The 11,482-nt window shown below is 42.9% G+C and overlaps 1 protein-coding gene across 1 annotated transcript; it reads right to left on the bottom strand.

Moving 5' to 3' along the window:
- Nucleotides 1–2,509: 2,509 nt before the first annotated feature.
- ATP6V1G1 (ATPase H+ transporting V1 subunit G1) lies at nucleotides 2,510–10,367 on the bottom strand. The gene is made up of 3 exons (XM_037493655.2): nucleotides 10,197–10,367; nucleotides 5,728–5,828; nucleotides 2,510–3,318 (listed from the first exon to the last, which is right to left on the bottom strand). Exons 1-3 carry the CDS (start codon nucleotides 10,276–10,278, stop codon nucleotides 3,145–3,147), a joined length of 357 nt encoding a protein of 118 aa, XP_037349552.1. The 5' UTR covers nucleotides 10,279–10,367; the 3' UTR covers nucleotides 2,510–3,144.
- Between the last annotated feature and the right edge of the window lie 1,115 nt (nucleotides 10,368–11,482).

Genomic DNA, 11,482 nt, shown 5'->3' with positions numbered 1-11,482 from the left:
CCCGCTGCTCCCCTCAGTAGTGTACTTCGGTCAACCTGCCTAGCTGTTCCCCACTGTCTCTGGTGAATCCTCTCACCCCCTATACCTCTGGCATGTACCCCAGTTCTTGTATGTATAAATAAATCTAAAGAAAAAAAAGTAAACAACCTTTCGCTGTGTGACACCCAGATTTCAGAGCCTATCCTATCCAGACCAATACAGTGATTATTAGACTTATAATCAAGGATGATTAGGATGAGAAAAGGACAACTTTCAGAAAATTAGGAAAAAATTGCCAAGCTGCCAGAATGTCCCAAGCATCATGTGTGGTGCTTTATTTTTTAAAATTCAATCTTTGCTGTAGAGTAGTGATTCTCAACTGTGGGTGGTTTGAGTCCCCAGGGAGAGCTTCTGGAGACATTTTTGGTGGTCATATCTGGTGAGATACTGCTGGCACAGTGAGCAGGAAGAGACCAGGGACACGGTTAAACATCTCTCCAGCAGATGAAAAAAACCCTCCCATTGAGGCCCAGATGTTCACTTCTACTTCTTACCACGTTTTTTCTCTCTCCCAAATACACTCTGCATATAGTACAGTCACGTACAAGTCCTTCTTTATGCTCAAATGGAAAGAAATCTGCAACAATGTATCTGCTTTAGGGGTCAAAATCCACTCAAGGGTTTCTCATGTTAGGCCATAGTGGAAGTCCCTCCCTTTAGAATTCCCAAAGATTTTTAAAAATCCTAGTCCCGGCCTCAGAAATAGACTTGAAGGTTGAGAACTGCCAAGTAAATTCTTCTGCCTGTGCCCTGGATTTCACGGCTCCCAGATTCCTTAGGGATGGCATCCACACTGAAGACATTGTCCAGTCTCTCTTATCCCCTTTCCCACCAGCATTTAAACCTGCTATCATTTCCTTTAAACCATCCCCTGCATCGGCCACCACTCGCTCACCCCTTCTCAGCCAGAGGTTTCCCATTCATCCACTTCACATTCAGTTCACTCTTCAAACCACTTAGGTGCCTCTCTCCCGGAAGACCAAGCTTCTCAAATCTCGTCCTCTCCACGGGCCCTACGTCACACTCCTTTTGAAATACTTCCCTGTTGTTTCTATGGCTTACGCAATACTCAGCTGCTTGGCCAGGAAGAATCAAGCAATCATATAAACAAGTACAAACCTGTTAATCCAGAGTGAAAATATCGGTGGCAATCAGATCAAATACCAGGGCTAGACCAGTGAATCCAAAATTGCTTCTTCGTGGTCCTCACTTGGGAAATCTGTATTTGCAGCAAAGGCTAGAAGTGAAGCCCTAACAAAACTAGGTATTGTTTGGAACATAAGATGGAGATGTTTACTGCATACCCATTATCAAACTATCAAATCAGCAATATGAAAACTCTAGATTTCAGGAGAGAGTAAGATGGAGATATAAATTTGAACCTTTAATACAGTTTAAGATTTATTTATAAATACAAGAACTGGGGTACAGGCCAGAGGTGTGGGGGTGAGAGGATTCACCAGAGACAGAGCTGGGAAACAACAGGCAGACTGACTGAAATACACTGCTGAGGGGAGCAGCGGGAGAGACAGAGAGATCTGCTGTGCCATGTGGGTAGCTCCCTGTCCAGGGATCAAACTCGTGCTGCAGTGGCTTCATAGTGCTGAGACTTAATCCCTTGTGCCACCGGGGAGGCCCCTAATATAGACTGTATTTCAAGCCATGAAGTGTACATGGTCTTACCAAGGGAATGCATGTAAGACATAAAAGAACAAATGCTTGGGAGAAGAAATCACCCAACAACTGAGAGGCAAGATAGCATACCACTGCAGGATGGAGCCACGAAAATGGTGCAAAAAGAAATAATCTACCCTGTCAAATGGCACTGAAGGTCAAATAGAGAGCAGACATCACTGGTGACCTTCATAAGTAGTTCCAAAGGAGTGGCAAGCCTGATTAGAGTGTCTCACCAGTTTAAAAAAAAAGCAAACCTGCATAGAAAACTCTTATGAGGATTTCTACTATAAAAAGGAACAGCAGTGGCCCGAGATCAACCCACTTGGAGTAATAAAATACAGGACTTTTTAAAAGACTATCTGATTCTCTCATACTGTTTCAGAACAAGCAAGAAAATCACATCATGTTCTCATTCAACTCAATCAGAAATTATTCTGCAGTCACAAGGTCATGGACATCTAACTCTTAAGTGTTAGTATGAAGCCATTATAGGTATAAAGCATATCATGTAGCCCACCAGGAAGGAAATATGCTTGACAACTCACACAAGGCTGCCCCAGCATAAGGTACCCTAGAGAAAGGCAAACTTAACTGTTGCCTGCTATTTTCAAAACAGTTTTTGGGTACAATCACTTGTGATTTCCTTCCTAAGACACACACCACAAATATTTTCTAAGTACATGAGCGAATGTGTGATTCATGTGTTAATTTCATTTCCTCAGTGAAACTGCAGAATGTATGATAAAAGTGCACTTTGCAGTATCAAAAAATACAAATCACAAGGGGAAAAACACATGACAAAGAGTCTTTACTTTTAAATGACTGAGTACACCAAGTAATAACATGTAACAAGTTCTTGAATTCTATCTTCTAGTAATTTTGATTAAGAGAAACTAAAAGCAGATAAAACAATTATACTAGTTATTCACTGTTCTAAGCCTTAGCCAGAAAGGACTACGGTAAGGCTTGGTGCTGCTTCACACAGGTTACAAATAACTATTTACTACTTTTTCATAGATAAAGCCCCTGACCTTCAAGAAAGCATTAGGGAAAATAATATTTAATCCCTTTCTTTCTTTAAAAAAAAATAACAAAACTTCTTTTTAACTACATCTAAGAAAGAAAAAGTCAGTTTTGATATATATGTTGCTTGAGTTAATAGCATAGGAAAACAGACAATGCCTATCCATCAAATTTCTAAAAAATATGAGGTAAAAAGATGAAATCTTTGGATAAGCTCTAAATCTGTACAAAGAAGCTAGATTTGCTGTTCCTCAAAAAGTGAAGGGACCGACTATATAATATATGGAAATAATTTAATGCCTTTACAGAAGAATATAACTCAAGCCTTGCTAGAGCTTCATATTCCAGGATCTAAAATGGCATCTAAAATGCCAATCCATGGAACAGGCACTTCTTTCTTCTCCCTTATCCATTTATGCGATAGTTTTGATGGATTTCTGGCTTGATATCACAGACAAAGGCCAAAAGGTTATCTAGAACTTCATCCCTGTTTTGCTGGAAGTAGGCCTGGAGGATGGTCATCTTCTCCTGGGTCTCCTTCTCCACTTCAGTGCTGCAACTGCCATGGGATCCCAGAGCCTGGAGTCAGGAAGCAATGACAGGGAATGTCAGCCAGGAACATTAAGTAGGCAACTTTATTTGTGGCAAAAGCTGGTCTTAGCAAAGAATATTAATCAGCAGCACTAGCAGTACAACTTCATGAATGAAAAGCACATGGGAAGTCAGCATCTTGCAGAATTAATGAGAACATGCACCAACGCAGCGAACCTTACAACAGTATCAACAGGTTAAGTGTACAGTCCTTCACAGCAAGGAGATTGTCCCAGGGAAGTAATATAATGACCTCTCTCTAGAGTCTAACACATAGCCTTAATCAAAGGTTGGAATGACCCTAAAGACCTAAGGACTGAGGACTGGTTGTTAAAGAAATTATGGTAGATCTGTACCAGAGAACATTCCAGCCATCAGGAAAGCTAACGCAGCTATGTATAGAGAAATAGGCAGTTTAAGGGGGAAAAAGCAAGGCACATAATGATATCAATGTGGTGAGACACATGTTTCCATATATGATTATAAAAGGGAGAGATAGAGTGTCTTAAAAAATTAAAACACAAGAAGGATGCAATTTATGAGGAATATAGTTTCATCATTACTAGTTAATGTTTCAGCACTTAAGTTCAGCAGAATATTTACCATTTTATAGATAATGGTAAAGAAGATTTACCATTATTATAGATAATTATAATCTGTTCTCTCACATACAAATATTCTATCACGATACCCAAAAACTGTAGGCAGTATCCATCGCTGGCACGGATTTGCAGGTCTGGGTGAGAGGGAAACTAACCTCTCGTTGTTAGAATTTCTTATTGTATGCTTGGCTTATCCCTTCAGTCTCCATTCACAGTTTAACACGCTAACAGGTGAATTTTACCTTCTATAGTCTGCATATTATGGTTGGCTTTTTGTTAACTGCGGTGTCTACTTAATAGTACCTGACCTATTCCTGAGGACATTACTTTTGTGCGTATAACCCTTTATATCACCTAACTTGCTCTTTCCTTATTTTATATACATTTATGTATGTTGACAACTAGATCCCTTCTTATTTGTGTAACATGTTACAGTTTACAAAACATTCTCTCACATTACCTGTTCCCCACAACCTATGAGCTATTACACCCCTTTTCAGAGATAAGGAAGCTCAAAGAGCTCATGTCAGAATGAAAATTTAAATTCAAGTTTTTTGAATTGCAAAACCTCAAACCCAAGTTTTCTGAATTTAAACTCAGAATTCTTCATACTATGGTGTAACTCTTCATAGTATAGAATATCCCAGGACATTTCAGAATAGTTGGCTCAGTTGTTAACTCCTATTTTTAATAGCCATAACCCCTATTCAGGGGGATAAAAAAACCTACTACCTCTATTTCATGAAAACAAATTATATACCAAGCTCCAGTAAGCTGCTGCAAATCTGAAGATGCTAAAATGGAATACAGCCAGAAAAACGCAAGAGTGGAAATTTATAATTCAACACTGTCTCTATAAGCAACTGCAGCGCAGATATAAAATAGGGAGATGAGATGGCTCCCTGGACACAAGAGTTATCACACAGTGTGTGGGCAGGCTGACAATTTCCTGCACCAGTTCAAGTCAGAGAAACATTTTAACAGCCTTGTCACTGCCCAGTGCAAAGGTAAATGAAACTTTTGCTATGTACTGCTCAGATTGGGGCATGGACCTGGGAGGATATGAGTGTGGAACCAGTGGAGGCCAGAGTGTAAACCAGAGTCCTGGCGGCTTTATTTAAGCTCCTGGATTGAAAGAAAGATAGCCTTCCACTTGGGTTTTTATTATATTCAGGCCAAGAAATGCCATCTTGCTTGAACTAGTTTAAACTGTTTTCTGTTCCCACTATCAAAGAGCCCTGACAAATTTCTCTACGAAGCCCCCTCCACACTTTCCCCTTCCCGGAATTTTACCTGATTCCTTTGCATTCTCTATATTTCTATACCATTGCATCATAAGCATTGTAGTCTTACCTGGACTATCAGTAAGTGTCTATACTATACTACAGCAGGGCTCCCTGTGATGTATGTTTGTGACCATCACAGTCTTTTTCATAGGTGCAAGTTTGCAAGACTTCCTTTTTATTACTAAGTCCCCCACCGCATGGTAAAATAAGTAAGCTCCATGAGGGCAGGAACCATGTTCATTTCTGTGGACAGCTAGTCCTCCAGCCCTGAGAGCAGAGGCCCTGATACATGTTAACCATTAAATAAACGTTTGTTAAACAACCATGTGACAACCAGTACTCAATGTTAAAAAATGGATCACCCTAAGACTCCAATAAAACATACAATAACCAACTCTTCAAAATTTGGTCAGAATGAGAATCTCCAAGCTATGCTGGATATAGTGAAAGCATGAAGGGAGGAAGAGAAGAGGGAAATTAAGGCAGCAATGAGAATAAACCGGGCCCACCGCAGCTTCCTTGGCCTTGAATTCCTTCTCCCTCTGCAGGCGATACTGTTCAATCTCGGCCTGAGCTTCTTCTTTGGCCTGCTTCAGCCTCCGGTTCTTTCCTGTTTTCAAATCAAAGAGCTGTATCAGGAAGTGGTTAAAACACAAGTAGAAGAGGAAGCAGATACTGAGACGGTAAATTCTAACAGTAAACACCGAAAAAAGTTTTAAGATACAATCCCAAGAGACATGCATGGGAAAGCGGGAATTCAGCTACCTAATAGTATAATCTTGCCTCCTACAGGTTGTACTTAACTAATTCACTAGGAAATAACTGGGGGGGGGGGGGGGGGGAACCCAACACTCCATAGACTGTATAAAGTGATGGAAAAAAACTGGAATATGTCAGAATATTCTCTCAATCTCAATTACTTAGAACCAGCACAAAATGGATGACATTAGCCATCTGGGGAACGCTTCCTCTTCCCAAGAAGTAAACACCTAAGTATGCTGCTGATTGCAAGCGCAGCTCAGTTTAGAAGCTAATATGTACCCAAGGGACCTCACCCTAAATGTAACACGAGTGATGTATTAGAAACTAAAAAACCATCCATGCCTGTTCACAAGGAAATAAGAAATGAAAGTACTGCACTGACAGAAATCTGAATAGGGAGCACTGGACAGTGAGGAGGCACAAGCATTCAAAAAGTGAGAAGACACTGAAACTCTGATTTTTTAAAAAAAGATTTATTTTTATTTATTTATCCATACAAGAATTGGGGTGTAGACCAGAGGTGCAGGGGTGACAGGATTCACCAGAGACACAGTGGGGAGCAGAACAGGTGGATCTACTGAAATACACTGCTGAGGGGAATAGTGCACGAGACTGGAGAGGTGTGCTGCACCATGTGGGTAGCTCCCTGGCTGGGGACTGAACTCATGCCTCAGCGACTAACTATAGCTTGATAGCGCTGAGACTTTAACTGTGCCACCAGAGGCCCAAGATATTCTGATTTTTGTAAGTTTAACATAGAGCAGGAAAAATCCTCTCGGTTCTATCAAAGTCTATATGGAAACAGACCACAAGACCAACCAACACATATGCTTTGCTTTAATTCTCTCCTCACCAACCAAAGTTTTCAGGAGGTCCTACATGATCAGTCTAAGCATTTGTTTACTTCAGAGCAAAATACATCGTGCAAATACAAGTTTTGTTACACTTCATTGTATATTCCTTTCCCAGTACCTACTCAACCCATGTGGATGAAGTTGAATTTAATCTTCTACCTCTTGATTAATAACAGGATTTTTGGATGCATCATGACTCCATAACACACACACAACATCCCATGGACTATTTCTGCAGGTGCATATTTGCTCCAGTAAATTTAGGGCCTACTGCTGTCCACAACCTCTACCCCAACCCTCCATATGCTATCCACATCAGCTATATTCCTGTTTCAAGGCCAAATATCTTTTTCAAAGCAACAATTTACAACTAACATTTCTGGCTAGAACATTATGCCATAGCTACACATAATTTCACAATATCACTCTCCTGCTCAGTCCCAACTCCCACAGCTTCCTCAATTATTTGAGATAATTCCCTTCTCTGCCTGCCAGTCACCATCTTCGAAGTTCAATTTTTGCAGGCTTTTCTAAAAATCAAAAATATTTGAACAGGAAATCATATTTCTTTTGAACCTTATTTCCCATGGATCTTTTTTTTTTTAACATTTTTTCATTTTTTTTTTTTAAAGATTTATTTATTTATTTATACAAGCACTGGGTATAGTCAGAAGCGCGGGAAGGTGAGAGAATTCACCAGAGCCAGAGCAGGGAGCAGAGCAGGCAGAAGGACCGAAGTACACTGCTGAGGGAGGCAGCGGGTGGCAGGAGAGGTCTGCGCGCCATGCGGGACCCTCCTCCGGTGGCCGGGGAGCAGCCGGTGATCGAACCGGCGCTACAGAGGCTGCAGGCAGCTTCGCAACCCAGCGCTCAACCGCTGCGCCACGGGGGAGGCCCCTCCCATGGATCTTACATGGGATCCAGTAGTCTCTTTCATGCCAATGAAATCCATAACATAAGTATTTTATTTTTATAGTCCCAAATAGTGATTTATGAAAAATATGAGCTAGCACATTTGACTACTTCATGGGCAAGTCAACCATAATCATAGCTCAAGAAAGGCAATCATTTTTTCCAAATTGTAGCCCTTCTCAACACTTCTGTTCCTAATGACTGCAAATTCTGAAATGCATATAAAATCATAAACTCACTCTTTTAAAACAAATTCACTCAGTAGATGTGTAATAGCTGCCTGAGACACATAAGACCCTGCACCAGGATTCACAGGATAAAGAAAGGAACAAAAAATGACCCCTATCTCCGAGGCACCCAATTATTCTTACTATATTCCAGGTACTTGTTCCGGTGCTAGCCCAAATAGTCTCACATGCTTTCCAACAGATACAACTTCTGTTACTAATGAGCCAGCCATCACAGGACAAACTCAGAAGTCATCCTGGAAATACCCTATCAAGGACATATTGAGAAATAGTCTGTAAGGAACAGAGAACTTTCCAGTCACCACAGCAAGAATAGAAGCTCCCCCAGCTCCCTGGGGCCTTCATCACTGCACTAATCCCTCATGGTGGTGCAAGGGGTTAAGTCGCAGCACTATGAAGCTATTTCCAACCACTGCAGCACGAGTTCGATCCCCAGCCAGGGAATTACCCACATGGTGCAGCAGACCTCTCCTGTGTCGCCCACTGCTCTCCTCAGCAGTGTATTTCAGTTAGTCCACCTGATACGTTCTCCACTCTGTCTTTGGTGAATCCTCTCACTCCCTGCCCCTCTGGCATGTACCCCAGTTCTCTGTTCCTCACAGACTATTTCTCAATATATGTTTGATAGGGTGTTTCCAGGATGACTTCTAAGTTTCTACCCCAGTTCTTGTAGGCATAAATAAATAAATCTTCAAAAAGAAAAAAAACTTTTCCTATGAAATACAGTGTCTCATACAACTCCTAACTGTAAAGTACAGAAGTCATGCTTGAAATCTATTTGGATGGGGGATAAAAGTCTAAGTCTCATACTAAGAGAAAACACCAAGGAATGACTAAAATGAATATATCTTGGTATTTCAGTCTTGCAAGGGAAAGGACGCCTTTAAGGGCAGCTATGCCATGGTCAAATCATTTCACTCCAGCCATGTTTTCCCCATCTATAAAACAGGGATAGACACATCTCACTAGATAGGAAACTAAATACATAAATTTGACTAGTCCCTGTCCTCCAGCTTAGTCTAGTGACTGAACCATATAAAGAAATAATTACTGCACTGCCATGACAGAAATAAGCACTTGGGAAGGACTCCTAGCCTACTCTGAAGGAGGTCATATCAGAGTAGGCTTCCTGGAAAAACGAATGCCTAAATTTTGACATTTGAAGGATTAAGAGAAAACAAAGAGAGAAAACTGGGAAAAGGCTCTTCCAATCAGAGAAAACAAATATGCAAACCTTGCATGTGATATCAAGAAAGGTGCCTTTGAGGAATCACAATGGTTTCGTTATGTCTGAAAGACAGTACTTGTGAGATCAGGGCAGAAAGCAAAACAAAAAACGACACTTCATGAAGGAATTCGGGCTTTATTCTTCAGGCACTAAACGTTTATTGGCAGAAAGTCAATGGGAAGTCATATTTACACTTCAGAAGCATGACTGAAGGAGAATGGACTGGACAGGAGGAGGTGGCTGCCTTCCTTTCAGCAATCTAGATTAAGCCACCTGTTAAATCCTTTACCAGCCTAACATTTCTCAACACCAGCTCTCCCCTTAACCTATCTATCCAGTATCTGCTTCCTTCACAGGAACTTTAATACCCTGAAGATGGAGACCACAGTTGTACGGAGACTGTACTTGCAACATACTGGCCTCAATTTTAGGGTTGTGGTGGAGGGGAACTGACAAACTAGCCTGGTCTAGGTACCTCAGAGAACTTGGTTTCCTGAATTATGATGCTGGCAGTACAGATGGAGAAAAGTGAACATACATAAACCTTGGCCACTGACTAAACGTGGCTAAGGAGGGAGAGAAAAGTGGCAAGGAGGTCTGTACGTTTCAAACGAAGCAATGGTGTAGATTTAGCTCCTTTCCCTGAGACAAGGCAACCCAAAGAGGAATTGGGCGGGGGCCAGAACGAGTTCGGTCTCAAGACTCCATTTTACGAGCCTCCAGACACACCACAAAGGAGACCCACCCATTATTGTCCCCACCCCCGATCGAATACCCCGCAACGCCTCTTCCACTCGACCTACAATCCTGCCGGAGCTTCGGTTCCTGAAAACTTCGAAACACACAGGTTGCAACATCTGTAACCCTCGCCCCACCCAGGAGTTTTTCGGGCCTCGGCCACCCACTACCTCCCGCGGCCTAGCCGCGTTCTCTGCACTCGCGCCAAGCTCGGCCGCCACAGTCCCCAAACTCACGTTTGCGAGCCTCGGACACCTTCTCGGCGGCCCGCTTCTCGGCCTGCAGGAGCTGCTGGATGCCCTGCGACTGACTGGCCATGGCGGCGGCGACCGTGAGGCCCAGGCAAGCGGCCTAAATCAGCCCGATTGTCCCCTGGGGTCAGCTGACCCAGCCACCCAAGATCTGCGCCTGCGCGCTGGCGCCCCGCCCAGTCACGTGACCCCGCCGCGCGGCGTCAGCCGACTGCGTTTGCGGTTCGGCGACTCGGCCGGGATGGGGCGGGGCAGAGGAGGGAGAGAGCAGAGCCCCTGAACTCCGCCTGCGCCCGCACAGGGTCGGCCTTCCTCGTCCTCTCCTTTAGCCGCTAAACCGTGGTTCAGCAGCTTGGTCTCTGCTAGATCGCTGGTTCTTTCCTCGTGGTCACCTTGCCACGTCATCACTGCACTAATCCCTCAATTTACAATGTGTATACTAGCGAGCAAGTTCGCAAAGTTCTTGCTAGGTTACTTGTGGAGGAAGATGAGAGAATCAGCCCACTAGTAAAGAGTGTGATATGAGGGGAGGAGGCTTTCCTGCTGGAACCCAGTTGTGAGGTATAAGGATGGAGCTGCTTTCAATAAATATTTGATGAGTGCCTGGGTTATTCTAGACCACTGTTGGCACTGAGGATGTGGCAGAGAGCAAGAGAAACAAAGCCCCTGATAAAGCAAACATTTATGGACAGAAAGACTAAGGTAAAAAGAAAATTGCAAACTGATCATGAAATGAAGGGGAAATGCAGGGTGCTCAAACAAGGAGAGGGTGATGTTGTTAGGGGGGAAAGGATGTCCTAAAGCTAATTCCATACAGGCTTTGTAACCCCACAGACAGGCAACCCAATATCGGGGCTGCCCTATAACAATGTGATGTGCCTGTGAAGTCAGGCCCAAGTGCTGGGACACACTTCTCCATGCCCTGTAACACAAGGAAGTGGGATTTAAAGTGAGATCAGAAGAATGGGAAGTTAGCCAGGAAAGGACAGTGGGGCCTGGCGGTGTAGCTGTGGTTGGCTGTAGGGGGTTGAGGGTGTTTAAGAGAAAAGGACCAGTGTGTGTGGAATGGGAGAGGAGTAACAATACCACTGTAGCTGAGCCAGTGTTTGAGTTTACAATATGATAGGCACTGTCTGAACACTTGACTTCTTACAGAAGTTTTGAAGTAGTTATTAACCCCATTCTTCAGCGATTTAATGGAAGCCTAGAGAGGCTAAGTAGGAAGTCACACCTCTGTTAACTGTCAGAGAGGGCATTAGAATCTAGCCAGG

This window comes from Talpa occidentalis, unplaced genomic scaffold (genome assembly GCF_014898055.3).
Source record: "Talpa occidentalis isolate TD23 unplaced genomic scaffold, MPIMG_talOcc4v2.1 talOcc4.7, whole genome shotgun sequence".
Taxonomy (NCBI): Eukaryota; Metazoa; Chordata; class Mammalia; order Eulipotyphla; family Talpidae; genus Talpa; species Talpa occidentalis.
The sequence above is the reverse complement of the archived record's forward strand: the minus strand, read 5'-3'. Positions and strand labels throughout refer to the sequence as shown.